Raw genomic sequence first — 20,525 nt, 5'->3', positions numbered from 1 at the left:
GCTAAACAGGGCTGGTTAGTACTTGGATGAGAGAACACCAAGGATGTCTTGGGTCACTATGCCAAGGCAGGCAATGGCAAACCATCTCTGTTTGTCTCCTTGAAAATCCTACAATGTCACTGTAAGTCAGCTGCGACTTGATGGCACTTTACATACACACATAACTCAAATACAATCTCCATACCATCACCTTCTTCGCCATCCAGTCTATTCCGTAAAAATTCTAATTTTTTTGAAACTATATATATCAGAAGCAGAAAATTGTATGTAAAACATGTAGACAATTCTGTTTGCATGCACCCTCAGTGTAGATTAAGCTCTTCTGTCAATGGAGTGCACACAGCCCTAGAATTGGTTAATCCTGGAGTGGGCTAGGGGGATGGATCAGATAATCCTTTGAATTGCTTCCAAATAATAATATGATTCCTAAACATATGTTGGCCTAGTTTCAAACAACTCAGATTGTTACTGTTAGGTTATGTCGACTGTTTTCTGATGCATTAGTAAGCACTTTAAGCTGTGGAGGCTTTTTTTAATGGGAAAAATGATTTTGTACAAAAAAAACAAATGCAACACATTGACCGAGATGTTAAAAGTACAGCCTTTACCCATGTGCTTTAGTGGCAACATGTGGATGGGTTGGCTAGATCAACCCATATGATGTTCCAAGGCTGGTACAGCAGAGCAGCTGAGAATGTGGACGTGAGCCAGGGAATCCCGATTCACCATCTCCTCTCAGCCATGAATTTGCTGGGATACTCTAGGCCAGCCGCTTTCCCTTGGCATCTGGACTCCTGACTGCCTCTTGAGGTTGCAGGACAGACGCATGGGCTGATCATATGCATAGTTGGGGTGAAGGATTTGAGCATCTCTGCACAAGCACGATTCCCCCACTCCCATTCATTCTGGACTGCTTTGCTAAACATCAGCTTCTTTACTAGGACATCCAAGCTCATCTAACAGAATCTGACAGCTCCAGGTCTCCAATGTCTATGGCAGAAGTCTTCCCCAGGCTCTTGTATCTGGAGGTAGCAGAGACTGAATCAGGGATCTTCTGCCACAGAAGCAGGGCATTTGTCTTCTAACACCCGTTAAGAAAAATGCCAGCTAAAACTCTGGTATTCTCAAACAACGCTGCCCGCTGTTCTACTGTGTTAACATGCACCAAGCTTAATCTCTGCAGATCACTGTTAAATGTACAATAATTTTTTATGCTACGCCCCTGAACATCTGCAGTCTTAGTTAAGAAAATTCGTATTTCTTCTAATATATGTAGACAGGTGGATAATAAATACAGCACATAAATGGAGATTTGAAGAACCATCATCCACTGAAAACCAGCTAAACAAAATCACCTTTTATTCAATGCAGAAAGAAATATTATAGAAAGCCTCTACTTCTATGAAAGTCCATTGCTTAGAGCTGACAATTTCTGCTTGGTATCCTTTGTGAGTTTTTCTACTGCTAGAAGGCTTTTGGAGGGTAGTTTTTCTATGAGCTCTTTCCATGGAGACCTGTCCCCAGTATGAAAAATCCAGTACAGAAAATGACCAGCAACAGTTCATTCTTCTAGATTTAATTAATACTATGACAACTTGGCAATAAAGCTACAGTGGAGAAAAGATCTCTTCAGGGAAGGAGGCTGTCAAAGTTTCCCCCCCTGTATATCTACATTAATATATTGAACATTCAAAGATCTCTAGAAGGCAACTGTGGAATAGTATTTAAAAGAGAAATGGTTGGCATTGAAATGGTATCCCACAGCTAACTGGGAAAAAACCCTAATGTTTTCTATCCAGGACTGAAAACAGAACCCTGAAGATGTTTGCTCCAGGTTATTTATATAAAACATTAATACTTCCTAAATTTTGTATTTTTCTATTGGTCTCCTTTTAATTTTCCCTGAGAAATACCCCTTCACTAGTCAACTCAGACTGGAAAGTTCATGCACATGGGAGGGGGTGGGGAGCTGATCAAAAAGTTTCTGGTTGAACTGAACAGCTCAAATCACAGCAAGAAGGGGTGCCTTGACCTTCCCCACCGTCTTGTGAGGGCTCCCTTAGCAATTGGTTAAGAGGATCTCTGGCCATGACTTCACCCTCTGTTCAAAGGCCTCTGCTGGACACTGGCTGAATATGGATGCTACGGGGCTGGGCAGGGAGATGTTGAAAACATGGAGCAACAGATTATGTGGTCACCACTGCTCATTCTGCTCCATCATGCCTCATTTATTGTAGAAAATGTATATGGTTCTTCTTCAGAGACCTGCTTGGGAAGAAACAAACAATCTCTTGAAACAGCACTGCAGATAAACCGAAGAATTTCCATTTCAGCCTGGTGTGTGGATAGAGGTGTTGATACTGATGTAAACAATGGGGCAGAAACTTGCGGTGCTGCTTTGAGTCAATGTCTTTAGAGGGCTTCGTAGGGCTCCAGCCCAGGCAGTGAGACTTTTGCACCCCTCTGCAGGCTTTCCAGTCACATGGTTTGGGTTCTGGGGACTCATTAGGAGAAGCCTTCTCTGTGGCCAGCAGTGCCTTTTCCCAAAGAGCAGATCTGAATCCAGAGCTATTTATTTTATTAGGAAATTTTGGGTCCATTTCTCCATCTGCTTAGAAGTCCATAAAGCAGCATACAGTAAAATCTGTTTTAAAAACAAAGAAAAAGTTAATAAATTCCAGAAGCAGAAACAAATAAAAGCAGTCAAGAAATCACAAAGGCCAGAAAAAGTTGAAACATCAGTAAAAAAAACGTACACAAAACATCAGAAACAACAAAGAGCCACTCGATGCCCCCTGAAACGTGGGCACTCTCTGGCACGCCATTTCCATGCCTAAAGGTAACTGGAATCGTATTGTGTTGTGATCCTAATGATACATGTACTTATTACAGAGAGAAGATCCATATGTGGCAAGACTGAAAGCTGCCCCATAGTTCACAGGTCTGATCTTAAAGTTAGATATGCTAATTATCACATTATCTTCTAAAAAGTGAGTAATTTGCCAAAGTGTATTCTTGTCTTTCAGTGTCATGTAAGTCCCAGGTGATGTTTTTCAAGAACAGATTTTAATTGTTGATATTTACACACATCTACAAAAAACTGGCTAAAGAACTGGCCGAGGCTAAGAATCCACCAGCTTAGATTTATGTTTATCATATTTGCTATTTCAATCTCTTTTAAATGGTGGCCTTAGAACTGAGCACTTTGGCAGGCAGTTTTAAAAGGCTCCCATGGAGTGGAAGTGAAAAGACTGGGCATCAAAACAAGGGCTGCCATGTTCAAAGCACGAGGGGTAGTTCAACATAGTGCAAAACACTATCCGTAGTAAAATGGGTTTCAGGCAATTTCAGTGGTAAGATAGCATCATTAAGAGCAGAACAGATTGTGCTTAGACCCTGCTGTTTATAATTAACACATTCTTCCCAAAGACTCCGGGGCCTCTGGTAAATAGTCCTCTGCTCAGATCCATCCAGACCAGCTCGAGTGTTTTCATCGGATCCCATGCTGGGCCAGCACCTGTTTTGGACAAATCCAGTGAAGCCCAACGTCTCCCTTCCCTGGACAGTTGAAGTCAACAAAAAAACACAGCTTGCCTCAGTCAGTGTCACCAAGATCATACGGCCTTCACAAGAAGTCATACAAGTACCTTACTATGTCAAAGTTCACCATCCTATAAATAAAAGAAACACAAAGACTATTCAGTTATTGTGTGACTGCTCAAGTTTTCCAAAAACAAAGATGGTGAAGATTGTGAAAACTGGGTCTTTCTGCATTTATGGGGAGGCTATGGGCACAAGGATTTCTGCCTGCAGAGTGTGACTTCCCACTCCTGTGGCAGCCTGAAATAATCCCCGAAATCCTACTTCTGTTTGGAGGGGGCCTGCAAAAGTCCCACCCATTTGCCAGGAATTCTTGTGACTGTGGAAACACCACATCGGATCCACCCTCCATGTCTCTACATGGAATACCTGGATTATGGGATTGATTGTGTGTACAGGGAGAAGTGAAGGAACGTACACCCAATTCCACACCTTGTAAGTGTGAACTGAGCCTCCACTTTTAGTTTCACAGGTTTACAAAACTCCAGAGTTTTAAAGTTTCTCATTCTCTGCATTTAAGCAGTAAAACAATGTAAAAGCCTAGCAATAAAAGACTAGTAAACACGGCTCACCGTTTAGAGATGCAAAGCAAAGCTCTTGGCTGCTATTGAACATTCTGTTCCTCTTCCAAACCACCTGTTTCAGTGTAACCCCTTAATCTGCAGTCTGCCAATCTTGGCAGTAATTGACCCATGCTTTTTAACTACACTTGAACAATCCAAGAATACTCAATAGGATAGAAGATTTGAATATAATTTTTTGGGCTTTCATGAAAAATGATAAACCAGGGGAGTAAAAACAGGATTATTTTTTCTTCTTTCCAAATGTATTCCATTGTACAATATTACAATTCAAACACTGTAGTTTTCTGTTTGTGTGTGAGACCAACTTTACAAGAGATAGCAACAAGAACAGAATGTTTGGGAAGTGCAACATGTTGAAAAGAGCTTCTACAGTTGCAGTTCTTACAAAAGACTTACTGGACTTTTTATTTGCCAAAGTTACCTTTCTCGAGATCATGTATTGCCTAAATCTTTGTTTTATATATTATCTAGGGAAGTACAACACATTAAAACATAAAACATTCTATATCCAAACATGCTGCCTAGGAACTGTACTTTATTAGCCCGTTCCATGGTTTAAAGATAAGTGCCATGCTACCGTTAATGTGTTACACCTTCATCAGAGAGATGTACAACTGTGTTCAGCTTGATAACCACATATAAACCACAATCAATCCTTTGTCCTCAATAATGACATTATGAGAAGCTCTCTACAACGGCCACACTGTAACCCCTCGCGGTCTGCATCACTATAGAATGAAGTTAAGAGCTAACTCTGCAGTAAAGAAGAAACTGATTCCACCCAGACAGGATTTCTGGCAGGAATCTCTCATTAAAGAGTAGGAAGGAAAATTTTTCAACTACAGCAGTTTTACAAAACATTAAAAACTCCAAATGCCCAGCCTGCTTGCCGCTCCCCCTTTTCAAAAGTTCAGTGCAGAACAAACTGGACCTGCCCACCCTCAGGGCTTCCAGTCCTGCCACCCGATGCCGTGCAACTGGCCCAAGAGGCTGCGGAAAGCAGTGCAAAGTTACTGGGGACAGAGCTGGGCAAAACTGCCTCTGCCCTCGTCCACTGTACGGTCACAAGAAGTAATTCAGCCTATGGTGAGAGGCCAACTTTACAAATTGTGAAAAATTATGCTCCAAGAATTAAAAATCAAGACTTTCATAAAATAATTTCTATATATTTGTATTAGAACATATACTTTCACTCAGTGCCTCATGGTTCTGCAATACTTCCAAATACTCAAACCTTTCTACGTGGGTCACTGGATAGGTCAGCTCTTGAGCATGGGAAAGGAACATGCCCACACAGCAGTCCCAGACATAGCACTGAATAAACAAACTGTTCCAGACTGGGCTCTTTAGATGTAACCAGGGCTTTTTTTTTTGAGCCAGAACGCCCTGGAATGGCGTTCTGGCACCTCTTAAAAATATTTTAAAAATGGTCCAGATTAGGGCTGAAACAGCCTGGATCAGGCTAGTGCTGGGTGGGGGAGGGTTTCCTCGTTTGGCACTGGCCAGATCCCGACCATTTGGGCCCCAATCCAGGCCATTTTGGGTCTGTTTTGGCCATTTTGGGCCCATTTATGGCCTGAAATGGCTGGAATCGGGGCCAAAAGGGCCAGGATTGAGCCAGTGCCAGATGGGGGAGGGTTCCCTCGCCTGGCACTGGCCCGATCTGGGCTATTTTGGGTCCATTTAGGGCCCGAAATGGGGCCAAAACAACTGGGATCAGCCCGGTGCCGGGCAGGGGAGGTTCCCCTGTCTGGCTCTGCCCCGATCCCAGCCGTTTGGGCCCCAAACCAGGCAGTTTCAGGGCCATTTTGGGCCCATTTCAGGGCCAGGATCGGGCCTGAAATGTCCAGGATCAGGCCTCTGACAGGCGAGAGAACACTCCTCCACCCAGCAGAGGCCTGATCCTGGCCCTTTTGGGCCCAATTTGAGTCTAAAATGGCCAGGATTGTGCCCAAAACAGCAAGCACCTAGCCCCTGTCAGGCGAGGGAAGACTCCCCTGCCCAGCAGCGGCCTGATCCTGGTCCTTTGGGGTCCCTTTTGAGCCCAAAATGGCCAGGATCAGCCCCAAACGGCCAGGATCAGGACTCTACCAGGAAGGGGAATACTCCCCCACCCGGCAACAGCCAATTCAGGCCTGATCTGGGCTGAATTTAGCCTTATCCAGGCCGAATCTGAGCCCCCCCCATGGATCACAGGTGCGCTCCCGGGGCGGCCACTGCCTGCATGATGACATCACTTCCCGGACGTGATGTCATTGTGCAGTCCTGGGAGCGCACACATGTTGTCAGAGGCACACTACCTCCTCCTAGGAGTTGCCCCAGGTGAGAGTTCCCCCACCTCTTTCCCCAGGAAAAAGCCCTGGAACTGCTCTTCTCACATCTAGCGTGTGTAGTATGCGTTCTTGCTGAGTTTGGGGGTTAGGGAAGAATACCAGAAGCGAAAGGTTTCGCGACACTGAAATTTAGGAACTACTTTTGGTAGGAACTGTGAACTAGTATGCATGACCACTTTGTCAGGGTAGATCTGCAAGAAAGGTGGGTCTATCCTTAATGCTTGCAGCTCTCTAACCTGTCTCGCCGAGGTAACTGCCACCAAAAAGGCCATTTTAAAAGAAAGGACAGAGGGCACGTTGCCATTGCCTCAAAAGATTTCAACATCAACCTTGATAAAACCAAGGACAGAGACCCCTGTGGGACCATAGGGGTTCTTGGTGGGTTCAAATTGTACAACTCCTTCAGAAAAAGCTTGGACAAATAATGAGAAAAAATTGTCTTCCCATCAATATTTATGTGGAAGGCCAAAATGGCAGCCAAATGCACCTTAATGGATGCAGACGTCAGGCCAAAGCTCATAAGTGCACTAAATAATCAAAGATAGTGGACAGAGGGCATGTGTTTTGGGCTACATTTTTAGTACCACCCCAGAGAACAAATCTATTCCATTTAAAGTTATAAAATCACCTTGTTGAGGGCCGGTGAGCATTCAGTAATATGTTCGCTACTTTGTCAGAAAATTGCAAATCTAACGCTCTAGCAACTACGCTGTTAACCAAAGTCTGTTTAAGTCATGGTGCAGTCTATGGTTGTAGAAAATTAAGTCTGGGACAGTTGGTAGTTGAGTGTAATTGCCCTTGGCCAAGTATCTGAGTGTATGAAACTAATACTGACGTGGCCAAAATGGAGTTATCAGGATACACATCGATCTGTCTGTCTGTATCTTGCATAAAACCTTGTGAATCAGGAGAAACGGAGGGAATGCGTAAAATAACTTCCCTGTCCACTGAATCTGAAAGGCGTCTCCTAAGGACCCCACACCGCTGGAACAAAACCTGTGGACTTTGGCATTGTCCTGTGTTGTGAACAGATCCACTTCTGGGAATCTTCACATCTGAAAGATCTCCTGGAGGTACTTGTCTGCGAGAATTGTCATTCATTCATTCATTCATTCATTCATTCATTCATTCATTCATTCATTCATTTACACATTAACATTAATTTATACAATTAAAACCATAAACAGATTTAAAAAAAACTTCACATGTAAAAATATACAGAGAACCCACTCGTGGTGTATTTTGTCTACTCTGCTGAGCCAATCTGCCCTGATATTGGATGTTACTGCAATATGTAGGGCAAATAGTGTAATATTGTGCCTATACCCATAGCTGAATGGCTTCCATACAGAGTCTGGAATGTCCCATCATAATGTCCCGTCCCCACAACCGTCAAGTGATGCGTCTACTGTAAGGGTAATCTCATGACTCTGAGTAACAAAAGGAATTTGCTCTGATAAATTCACAGGGTTTGACCACCATGTTAGTGAACGTTGTACTTGTCTTGGGATTGAGAATTTCTTTTGAGGGGATTGACACTCAGGATGAAACCTCCTAAGAAACCAAATTTGTAAAACCCTAATTTTCAGTCTTGCATATGGGACCACTGCTGTGGTGGATGCCATAAGACCTAACAAGACCAGAATCATCTTTGCCAACTGGAATCTATTAACTGAAAAACAATGTACCAATTGCACTATTCTGGGCAGAAAAAATTCTATCCTTGGGCAGAAAAGCCTTGTTGGTCTCAGCATCCAGAACAGCTCCTGTGAATTTTATGGTGCGGCTTGGTGTTAAATTGGACTTCTTTCTATTCACCACCAACCCCAGAGTCTCATATGTGGACAAAACCAATGCCACATCTCTTTTCAATACTTCTGGGGAGTGTGCTGTGATCAACCAATCATTCAAACAAGGGTAAGTTGAACAATCCAAATTTCTAAGGTGCGCCACAACCACTGCAATGCACTTTGTAAATACTCTTGGTGCTGTAGCTAAACCAGAATGAAGGGCTGTGTATTGAAACACCTCTCCGTGGTATACAAAGCGCAAATATCTCCTATACCCTTGGTGCATGTGAAAGTATGCGTCCTTTAGATCCAGGACTGCAAATCATGCATCATGAAGGGCCATATTTATGACTCCTGGGAGCGTGACCATTCTAAATTTTGCAATTCTCAAATAACTATTAAGACCCCTTAGATCCAAAATGGGTCTCTTTCCTCCATCTTTCCTATCTACTAAGAAAAACCTGGAGAAGTATCTGTATCAAGTACCCTCTGAAGGGTTCTTTTATCCAGTAAAGATTGTATTTCCTCCTGCATCTCAAAAAGAGTATTATTTGGAGCATTACATGGCAAAGAAGTAGGAGGCAGTGAATAGAACTCCAACCTATATCCAACTTTAATAATAGAGATAACCCAAGAATCATTAGATTCTTTCCTAAGCTTGAGCAAACTGAACTATTCTTAAATAAGGCTAGGTCTGGCTCCACTTCTGACTCTAGTCAGAATTGTTCTTTCTGTCCTTGCGAAGGACTCTTTGCAGGCTGGGCATGCTGAGGTGGTTTGGACTGCTCTCTTCTGACTGCGACTGGCCGGAATACGGTGTCTTGTATGGATACTGTTACCTATAAGGCTGAAATCTGTAGGACCAATAGTCCCATTTCTGATGGTACTCTCTCTTTCTAGGTTGCCTGTATCCCATGTATCCAGGTGATTGAGGCAGTACTCCATATGATTTTGCAGTTTGGAGATCCTTTTTCTTTTTTTGCTAATTATTCGTTTTTTCGGCAAACAGTATAGCCCCCTCAAAGGGCATGTCCTCTATTTTGTTGCAAGTCTCAAAGGGGAGTGCAGTGGCACGTAGCCAGGTGTGTCGGCATAAGACTACTGCAGTATTGAGGCCTCTCGTTGAGACATCCAACATATGTCTATTGGCACTTATTTGCTGTCTTGAGAGCATCATCTCTTCATCTTGAATGACCTTTACAAGAGGTTTCTTGTCTTCCGGTAATGTGTCCATATATGAAGATATTTGTTGCCAAAGGAATATCTGGTATTCACTCATAATCACAAAGAAATTGGCCATCTTGATGTTTAAGGCTAAGCCTGAATACAGCTTCCTACCTACTGCATCCAGCTTTTCCCCCTCTGCATCTTCTGGGGTGGCTAGGCTACCCTAACAATGTTTTGCCTGAAGCTCTTCAGCAATCATGGAAGAGGATGGAGGGTGTGCATACAATTATGGACACTTGTCTTGCTTTATTTTGTAGAGTGCCGCTATCTTCCTAGTCGATGACAGAATTGAAGTTGGTTTTTGACGCAAATTGTCCATAATCTCAAGAAAGCCTTCGATCATAGGGAAGGCGACCACATCAAGAGCGTCAGAGTAAATGTGCTTCAAAATGTTGTCTTTTGGTTTCTGCTGAGTGGTTGAAACGTCTATGTCTAGTGATTTGGTCATATGGAGCATCTGTTCTGCATACAATTTGAGATTAATGTTGGGCAAATCCCGCTCCAAAATGCCAATTGTCTCTTCAGGAGACGGTTCTGAAGTAAGGCTAGGGCTATGCTCAGAACCAACTGCTTCACCCTCCGATTCTGTATTGGATCCATGCCTCGAAATTGATGGATGGGTAGATGGATGCCAGGTTGAATCCGAGCCACACTGGCGCTTATCCAGAGCCGAGTGCAATGAAGCCAGTGCCGGCATATACTTGGGATAATATTCCCATCCTTGTGGATATCCAACAGGTGGGTGTGGTGGGTACCGAGGCACTCTGTGGTGTGATTGCAGGGGCTGTTCCAAAGAAGCCGAGCAGCGTTCCCTACGATGCTCTAACCATACTTCATCGTTATCCTTCCCCGATTCCGAGGATCTCTCAGGTAGGTCCATGTCATCAGAAGTCAAGGGCTCCTTTATTCTCCCTTCGAAGCCTTGGGTCTGCACTCAAGGGCTAGTCTGACGCCGAGACTTATGCCGGGGCTTGTCTAAGTGTTTAGACTGGTCTTTTCTTTTCTTCAAGGGAGGATTGCCAGAATCCTCCCTCGCAATTTGTTGGAGCTGAAGATCTGGAGATGTCCTTCCTGGATCTGGGAGGGGGACAATCCACCAGAACAACACTGGTCATTGATCGGACTGAAGCCGACATCTCTTTTGATCTCGAGCACAGCTGGATTCGACTTCGAGACTGAGCCACTGGATCCGATGGTAGTCCGACGGACATTGGAACCGAGGCTTATGTATCCCTGAAATGGAAGCGTGGCTTCGATCGGTGTCAAGGAGACATTATCAGATCCAAAGATTCTGTGACTGTCATTGGATCTGAGATGGACGCTTGGGCTTGTGCGGGGTCGGACTGAGTTGGGCACTCTGCCAGGGCAGATTTCTTTTCTGCCAGGCTATTGGTGCTGAATATTGCCTTTTCCTAGAGCATAGCTTTTAAACAGGAGGCCCGATCCGCTCTGGCTTTAGGGGTAAAGAGCTGACAATGCTTGCAAAGTTCAACAATATGCCCCTTGCCTAGACATGCTAGGCATAAAGCATGGCCATCAGACTTTGCCATTTTCGTCCCACACTTCTCACATTTTTTAAATAATGACTTATCTGCCATCTCGTTGTCTGAGTCCTGAACATGACCGGAAAACACAGGCTCCAGTTTCTTGGCTCCATAACTACTGAACTACTACTTTCAAATTTCAAACTGTAAACTATGAACTCTAACTCTAAACTCTAAATACTAAACTTTAAACCACTAATAAAACTTGCGAACTTTTAAGCCTTAAACAAGGACTAAGAAGAAAAAACAGCCTGTTTCTTGTGGCAGCAAAAAACAAACTGAGGGAAAGTGGGGGCGACCTCACTCCACCACATGACCCTTCCGGAAGGAAAATCCGGTCTGGACCAGCTTGGAGGAGGTCACCCCCCAAATAGCCTTAAAGCTGAAGAATTCCTATTCCGAACGGCTGGCCTGCACAAGCATAGTACCCAAATGTGGGACTGCACTGAAGACCGTAGATGAACCATAGTAAGTCGAGGAAAATGTGGATTTGAGCGATCGGTAAACTGAATTCTGTTTTCACAAACTAACCACACTTAAAATAACTGAGGGATTTGTGTGATGTCTGAACACAGCTGCTGCTACCTTTCCTCCTTCCTCTCCTGCTTACCCATCTGCCTTCCAGTCCACAGAAGATACATTTGAATGGTGCAACTACTGTCACAAGCTTATGGATTACTATTCATGTTCCCATTTCTTCCAAGAATAAAAACCTTCACCACAAATTTAGCTTTAATTATGATTCAAAATGTTCTTTTTTATCTTCAGCTTCCAGAAGAGAAGTGAAAATCCCAACACAGACTCTCAGAATGATCCAAGAAGAACCCTACTTAATAAATATACCCCTTGAAGTACCCAAGAGATACAATGCAAATATGTTTTTCGGCTACTTTAAAGTGTGGCAGCGGGAGCCTAAACACTGAATAGAATGTTTCTAAAATCCTTTGAGCTTCTGATTCTGAAAAACCAATTCTCAAAGCAATAAAAGCACTATATAAAGGAGATAGCCTAGCATTCTTATTAGCTATTATGCAAATTTTGCTCCCCCGTTTTCCTCAAAGAAGTCCAAGTCAATATTGAAAGATTCTCCAGTGTTGAACCCTAAACATAATATAAAACTGGTGGCTCTTCTATGTACAATTTCTAATGTATATGATAAGCTAATTTTAAAGTCAGTGGTCAAATTAACCCTTCTCAGAATACAAGCAAGCAAGCATGAGACCAAGCAAGCAATGCCCTCGACTGTCTTCCTAAGCTTTGGGCAGCAAGGGAAACATTTCACAGGTTTGTCAAGAAATGGACTTCCTCCCCATCTGAGAGAACAGGTACTTTAATAAGGAAATGCAGAATAACTGTCGACACTGTAAATGTGAAGGTACAGGAAGTATAATCTTGTGCTTATTGCTGAAAATTGCTACAGAGGTGATATGAGTACATTTAGGGCTTCCTAACACCTAATTTTTTTAGGCATACATCTCAGATACTTTCAATAGACACCTAAAAACATCAGGCAGAAACCAGCAAACACACACAACATACAGGAATAAACTCACCAGGGACTGCTGCCCGGATACAGCTCCCCCACTGAGGATATGCAGTCAGTGGCAAACCTTGGCTTGCCTCTGAGTAATGCAAGAAATAGCTCCCTAAGAGCATAAAAAGGTCTTATATCTAGCCTCTCTCTCTCTCTCTCATAAGCTGTTTTATGTATTGCCCAGAATCTCTAAATATGCCTCAGTCCTCGTCTCCCAAAGCCCAAGTATATGCAATTGTATTTGCTCACATTAAGGGCTTCACAAAAGGGCCTAAATGAATCTCCCACTGGCTTCTAAACTGCAGACAGAAGCTACGGCACCCCCCAAGCAGGATCTGGGCCGCTGATGCAGGGGAGGGCTTTCTTGATTCTTCCCCCCGCGCCACTTTCTCAGTCTTAATTTGGCCACCCTGTAAAGAGGAAGATGCTCTTTGCTCTGTAGGGGTGCCAGTGTGTGTTCACCTGCGGGGCAAATGGCAGGGAAGAGGACTAAGGCAGTGACAACACGAGCGAAAGGGTCAAATCCCAGTCACCCTGCTCTGTGGTCCCAATCCTAGCGGGCTCCTCACGCCCCACTATTTGAAGTTTTTAAAAAAGCAGATCCATCCCCAGCTCTCCCAGGGTCACATTAAGCTCTCCTTCCTTTGCATCTTCTACTCTTCCCTTTCCTTGGCTGTCCCCCCACCCCTTGTCTCCCAAATGTAAACTGCAAACTCCATCGAGGAGACACTTCTCTGTTTCTACAGCTCTGTAAAAAACACCACGTATATACTGACAGTGCTGTGTAAATAAATACTCATACAATGAAGGACGAATTACGAACAAATCCTCTACAGCAGCTGTGCATAGCATGATCAGTCAAGCTCAATGCAACCGACGAGCCACCTAATGTGGCCCATTGGGGGCCCAACCAACATCCATCGCGTGCTGCCTGCTGGGACTGTAGGAACAGGCACTTGGCTGGCCATAAGACATGGCCGGTGTATGCAGCCCACGGTACTAAAACACAACACGACTTGATTCTCTTGCATTTATTTAGCTTGCAGCCACCTTTTCTGCAGTCTTGACTACCCTACAAATCACATCTCTCCAAACAGCTAGAAATCTGGTGGCAATATGAAGTACAAGGATGTGCTTGGGGTGCTAAGATGTTTTAAAGAGGATTTACCTTGAAACAGCTCTGATGAAATCTAGGGACACGTTGCATTTGTATCTTGGTCCATTAAGTGGGTCGTCGTGGCCTACCAAGGTTAACAGCTGTAGTGTCACGAGTGACGAGATCTAAAGATAAAGGGGAGAAAAATGAACTGGTTTTGTCAATGAAAGCAGCAAGCCATTCCTCCATTGGTTAGCTTTTTCTACACACTGGTTTGGATCCAGAGATTTGCAATCAGAAACATAAATGGATCTACCGCAGTTTTACTTGTGCAAGATCTTGTGCCTCATCTACCATTTTCCTCCCTGTATATTATAATTCCCAGAAATTGAATGCACAAGGACTGGAGCAAGTGGAAGTGCAAGTGAGGGCACAAGAAGCTGGAGTCAGAGCAAGCCGTTACTGGGGTCTTTTGCTAGCATTTCTGCTTGCGCAAGAGCTCTAGCACAAGTGGAAATTTTGTGCTGGACCCAACTCACTGCCCTGATGCTGCTCACATACAAGCCAGGGGCCTAAAATGAGTATTGTGTGGAGAGTACAAAGATGTATAACTACTGCATCAAAATACCAAACTGAAGAATGGAAGAAAACCATCAAGAGTGAATACTGCAAGGGCCGAGTCCTCTGAAAGCTTCAGCAGTCACCCCGTGTCCTAGGGGAATTTGTGGCAGGGCTGCATAGGTGTAGAACACATTGGCTTAACAAGGGCAAAGGTCAGGACTGCCCCCCAGCCTGCCTGCCCCAAGCTATACTGGTGCCTGAACCCTGGTTCAGCAGACTAGAGGTAAAGCCAGGGCTTTTTTTCAGCTGGAAACCTCTTGAAAATGGTCACATGACTGGTGGCCCTGCCCCCTGATCTCCAGACAGAGGGGAGTTTAGATTGCCCTCCGCGCCGAGGGCAATCTAAACTCCCCTCTGTCTGGAGATCAGGGGACACCAGCCATGTGACCATTTTCTCCGAGGGCAACCCACTGAGTTCCACCACCTGGGTAAAGCTATTCCAAGGCACGTGTGTTGTAGTGCTCATATTAAGGTCTTGACCTGCTAACAGGGATGGCCTTAAGACAATCAAATAAAGTATATTCCACACTGTTTTGAGGTTGACCAATCAGAACATATAGGGAACGTGAGCCCAATGTCAGTGAAATGCAAACTTTTTAGATGACGTTTTAGAACTCTCTCTTTCCCACTGATCCTAATTTTCATTAAGTCATATGGGAACACACGCTAAACTACAGGAGACAGATAAACCTACTATCAGGGAACGGCTCAGGATCTTGAATGCATCCCGCAGTGATTTGGATAGTGATATATAAAGCTGGGTGTCATCTGCATACTGATGGCAACCAATTCCATAGCTCCAAATTTCCCACTATCCTAATTTGGCTAGGTCCCCCTTTGGATGCTATGGAACACTGTATCTCTGAACTTGCCACTATCTTTCCATGTTATGGGTTTCCATCAGGTCATGGAGATCTTGCCCATTTCCACACTGCTCTCAGAGAACTAGGTGATCAGTTTTGCTGTGGTGTGCTGTATAATCTCTCTGATTCAATGGCAGCCTTGATTCATAAAATGGCCTGTTTGCATGATAATGACTGAGAGTTTGAATTCGAGGAACCCACTACACATTCCTGAAGAGTTCTTGTTTTTTAAAATATTGCCTGATTTTTTTTTTATGCACCAGAGACCAAGGAAGCCATTACACCTTTTAATTTAAATAAATGTTTTTGTTTTTGCTTCTGATTTAGTGTCCCTTTGTATGTAATCCTTTCAGTTTCATCAAGCAGTGGAGGAGTGCAGTCTCATATTGGACCCAAAGATTTTGGTAGCTTGTACATTTGGCTCAGGTATCAGTACAATATTCACTAATGGGCCTCTCCAGCTCGAGCTGTTAAAGCTTTTACTATGCGATCAGCTAGTTTTAGCACTCCCTTTTTATTAGGCACACTAGATCCTAACAGCAGGCTGGGGCGAGATGGACTAAGATTCAACGGCAAAATCCATCCTAACAGGATGCTACAATCTTCATTATAATTCTTATTAGGGATCCTTTTGTTTGACATGAAGAAAGTCGTATAAAAAGCAGACATGTTCATTGATATTTATGGTAAACAAATATTTTGTCTCAGTATGTACGGAGCATACCTTAGGAGGACAGATTTAACTACTGTGAACTACACATATTATCCACATCTGGGGATTATGGTAAACAACATATGGTAACATCACAAGTAACCCTGAAATGTTTTCACCCCATTCTTCACTTTGGTATTTTGTGTGTGTATTTCATTATTTGTGTGTTACGTATCTTTCTATTTTTACACTTAGGACCAGGGCTTTTTTTCTGGGAAAAGAGGTGGTGGAACTCAGTGGGTTGGCCTCAGAGAAAATGGTCACATGGCTGGTGGCCCCGCCCCCTGATCTCCAGACAGAGGGGAGTTGAGATTGCCCTCCGTGCCGCTGAGCGGCACGGAGGGCAATCTCAACTTCCCTCTGTCTGGAGATCAGGGGGCGGGGCCACCAGCCATGTGACCATTTTCAAGAGGTTCTGGAACTCCATTCCACCGCGTTCCCCCTGAAAAAAAGCCCTGCTTAGGACCAAGCCCCTGATTTGGATGCTACATGAAAACATCGTTATGCAGAAAGAACGCAATTAACTTCAACTGTAAATGTGAGTGCCAATTCAATACCCGTGAATTGTGTTTAAGGTCCACTAAAATGAATGGGACACGCTGGTCATGGCTGATTTAAGTTCCATTAATTTCAACAGAACATGCCACAGCCAACGTTCCCTAGACTGGAATGCCATGTTCTACAGCGAATGGGAACAGCAATGTCACCGCACAGAGCTCTTAAGACCACCTAAACCCATGGGAACACTATGGTTCCCCTTAGAAAATAGCTGTGTGTACAAGCTTACACAATTGTTGCTTATACTGATCAAAACAAGTATACATGAATATGCAATGCTTTATAATCTGATATTTGCTAAGGATGATGCTGTATGTCAGCATTTCGGAACCATTTTGCTTACACGCTCATTTATAGCTATGAATTTAACAGTGCAATCCTAAGTAGAGTTATACTCTTCTAAGTCCATTGGAGTCGGTAGGCTTACAAGAGTCTGATTCGGCTTAGGACTGCACTGTAAATTACTCAGGTCTACAAACCACTATCTTCAAAACAAAATTACACGCTCTGTGTCTCAAGCACTTTAAAAAAGGAAAACAAAAAAAAAGCACCCAGACTGCCATTCAGAAATGACATTCACTACAGATATTTTCTGCTGTACCTCCTCAGTTTTGCAGGGTTTAACAAAAAATTATCTCCCGATATTACGAACCCCTCTGAGTTAAGGAGGAGAATTGCTCTTCATTCACTCAGGTCCTTTATTCAGTCAACGATGAAGCATAATGGAGTAATCGGTTATTACAACTGCTCTTTTCCACCCCAGTGCACCATTATTGGCTAATCATTTTTGCAGCGTGCGCATGCAGCTGGCCTCTTACACTCAGAGACTACGAATGGAAAGAGGTCATATTCCACAGCAGGAGCGGCATGAGGCTCATAAAGCTCCCAGTGAACACAACAGAAGCTCTGCCGACTCTGGAGCTGGACCCACCTAAATATTATGGAGGATGCAGAACTCAAAAATGACCTTGCCACAGCATTACAAATGTGCCAGCCACTGCGTTAACAACAAATTGTGACCAATTTCTCCAAAATGCAGTAAAATGGAACAGAAGGTCAGTAGAGTAGAATTGCTCCCTAAACCTTCTGCTATAAATCTAAAATGGCGTCAGGCTAGATATCACATTTTCTGATTAATGGTTTAAGAATAACATGCTACAGCAGACACGAAGCCATGGGTTACCATTCGATGACAAGACAAGGACGCTTACCTGGGAAACTGCAGCCCCAGCCACCTGGTCTGATTTTACAATTTCCCAATCATAAAGGCTGAGACAATTGACACACAAAGAATAAATTGTGCCCCATTCACACAGACATGAGAGTTTTACAGAAAGTAGTGAAGCAAACTTCTTTTGTCCCTGTTTGACTGAGGCTGTTTTTTTTTTTTTAAGCATTCGTTCTGGATGACTCTGGTCAAGTCTGATTCAGATAAAGGTGTGCACTTCAGAAGCCCTGAGCATCTAGTTAGTTTTCGTATATCAAATCATTTCATTCCTGGCAAAAGGCACACCACAGATATTTTACGTTTGTTATTAGGTATAGTACTCAAGTAATACAATCACTGAATCTCTGCTTCCATTCTAAGCCTTTATTAATATAATAATAATAATATAATATAATTAATATTAATATAACGTGATTCTTAATATTGGCTTAATCAACAGAAAATCATACCACCCATTATAATAACTATATAGATCATTAAAGAAGAGAAATTACATGAGTTCAAAAAGATACCTTACCCAAAGACAAAAGAGGTCACAGGCAAGGAGTCCCTTCTAGGAAGAACCTCCTGATAAATTCAGCTTCACATTATTTACAGGGTTTCAGAACCACCTCCTAACAATAACTATCTGCCCCGGTTCAAAAGGGGCACGTTCTTGGCTAACTTATAACTTTAAACACCAAGCAAGGTTATCTATATTTGAAAAATGTTCTTAAAAGCATATAAAAATTGTTAGTTCGTTCTTGCTACATTTTATGCTAACAAAGCCTACGTAAAATTAGCCATTACAAGAAGTTTCCCACAAGTACGAATATCTTTTGGCCCTCTATCCATCCTTGAGTAATATCTCCACCTCCTGTGAAGTTAGACATTCTTGTCATTCTCAGAAGCTCTCTGCACCTGGGCTTTAATACACTGAATATACCGATACGAGTTAAGGCAGCGTTTCTAATCTACATAAGGCCAAACGATTTGTGTTACTCCTCTGTTTCATGCCCCTCTCCAAGGTTGTCCTGTTCTAGGCCTCTGAACTCCCTTTGTGGCACGTCTAGCGATGGGGCTGGGCTAGACCTGTTTCTGTATTCAAAGGAACCTGCTATGACTTTCTTGGTCAAATGCAGCAACTGTTCTCCTATAGTTCTAACTATAGCTCTCACACATATTACTATAATTATGTGATGTGTCAACATCTGTGAAAGGTTTTTTTTTTAAAAAAACAACCTAATTGATTCTATACTTTTTCTACTAAAGACTGGTCAAAGTTTATTCTGTTGGTACCACCCACAATTTTCCCGAGGATGTGTTTATCTTAGTCAGGGCTTTTTTTCTGGGGAAAGAGGTGGTGGAACTCAGTGGGTTGCCCTCAGAGAAAATGGTCACGTGGCTGGTGGCCCCGCCCCCTGATCTCCAGACAGAGGGGAGTTGAGATTGCCCTCCGTGCTGCTGAGCGGCGCGGAGGGCGATCTAAACTCCCCTCTGTCTGGAGATCAGGGGGCGGGGCCACCAGCCACGTGACCATTTTCAAGAGGTTCCGGAACTCCGTTCCCCTGAATTCCCCCTGAAAAAAAGCCCCGATCTTAGGAAATTGGAAAGCTCCTGGGTCCCAGTGAGCAAAGGATCTCCCACTTCCCTTGAGGCTGCTATCCCCAATGAAGGGGATCAGAGGAAGTAAGAAGGTGGAATTATGGCCTCGAATCCCCACAATTCATTCTGGGTAGAATTCTGGGAAAGCGACTGAATTTTCCAGAAAAAGCTGCAAGTCCTTTAAGGACTGGCATTAAAGTAAATACAGCGGAGGCAGAAACACAAGGCTCCTCTTGGGAGCAACCTGCACCATTGGAAGGCTCCTTCTGCTGGAGCGCGAGTGCGAGTGGAAGGATTGTGTCCCTTGGAAGAAGACAATAAAAACTACCCAATGTTCAGTTGTTACGGTTTATTTTCTTTGTGCCATATCTAAATAGAAAAATTAACTTTTGATAATGATTTTTGTTCAAGAAACTTTCAAACAAAGGAAAACATGTCTAGAAGATAAATCATATACTCCATCAGTGTGGAAGAGACTTAAGGGGGGAAACATATATTGGAAGGAATAAAAATAGCGTTCAATTAACGATGAAGAAAAAGCAATCAAGAAGTTAATGGCTGTGGTGGACTGCATTCTTAAGGGAAAATTCAACCATGTCCTACTTGGAAAGATAGCATAAACAAAAATGACAGGAAACAACATGGAGAACTTACACTGGCAGTGGCGAGACAAAAATCAAGTATTTGATAAACCACATAATATTTAAGTATTTTTGTTAAACAGGCAGGACTGGTTAGATCTTCTTGTTGGATTTACAAACCCAAATTTACTGTTCCAGTGTATGAAGCAGTCCCAAACTCCAGACGTTTATCAGAAAATATTCATGTTTACCCTAGTAGAGTGTAAGCGGGTTCTTACTAGAGTTGTAAAGTTTCTGGAAATTTAGAAAGGAAACAGGTATTTGTAACTTTGTTAAAATATGTAACTTGGTTAACACAAAGTTAAACTACTTGCCTCATTTAAGAAATTTAATATTATAGATACCTTAAATTTTCTGAAAGCAAAGTTATAAATGTACCTTATGTGTAAGAGAGAGATGCAAACTGCAGTAGCTTATGCTACCTTAGTGCAAGCCATCAAAGAGGTGACTGAAAACAATGAACTCTTCTGTAGTTTATCTTCACACACGTTACACTGCATGAACAAACTTAAGTCATGTTTAAATTATATCCTTGAAAACATGTTGTATATACCTATCACATATACAGAAATTATCATTATCTAATACTGTAGATTGTTTTACACACAGG

The 20,525-nt window shown here is 43.0% G+C and overlaps 1 protein-coding gene across 2 annotated transcripts in view; it reads right to left on the bottom strand.

Annotated features, from left to right (window-relative positions):
- Positions 1 to 1,348: 1,348 nt before the first annotated feature.
- Positions 1,349 to 20,525, bottom strand: part of ORC5 (origin recognition complex subunit 5) — a 119,715-nt gene continuing 100,538 nt past the window's right edge. For both annotated transcript variants that reach the window (XM_054988687.1, XM_054988686.1), the window contains exons 14-16: positions 13,781 to 13,893; positions 3,595 to 3,671; positions 1,349 to 2,644 (exon numbers count right to left, since the gene is read on the bottom strand). In XM_054988687.1, coding sequence (XP_054844662.1) covers positions 3,626 to 3,671; positions 13,781 to 13,893 — 159 coding nt within the window. In that variant the 3' untranslated portion in view covers positions 1,349 to 2,644; positions 3,595 to 3,625. The remainder of the gene's footprint in view (positions 2,645 to 3,594; positions 3,672 to 13,780; positions 13,894 to 20,525) is intronic.

The sequence above is a fragment of the Eublepharis macularius genome, chromosome 9 (assembly GCF_028583425.1).
Source record: "Eublepharis macularius isolate TG4126 chromosome 9, MPM_Emac_v1.0, whole genome shotgun sequence".
Classification (NCBI taxonomy): domain Eukaryota; kingdom Metazoa; phylum Chordata; class Lepidosauria; order Squamata; family Eublepharidae; genus Eublepharis; species Eublepharis macularius.
Note: the sequence above shows the minus strand (reverse complement) of the source record. Positions and strands in the feature narration are given on the sequence as shown.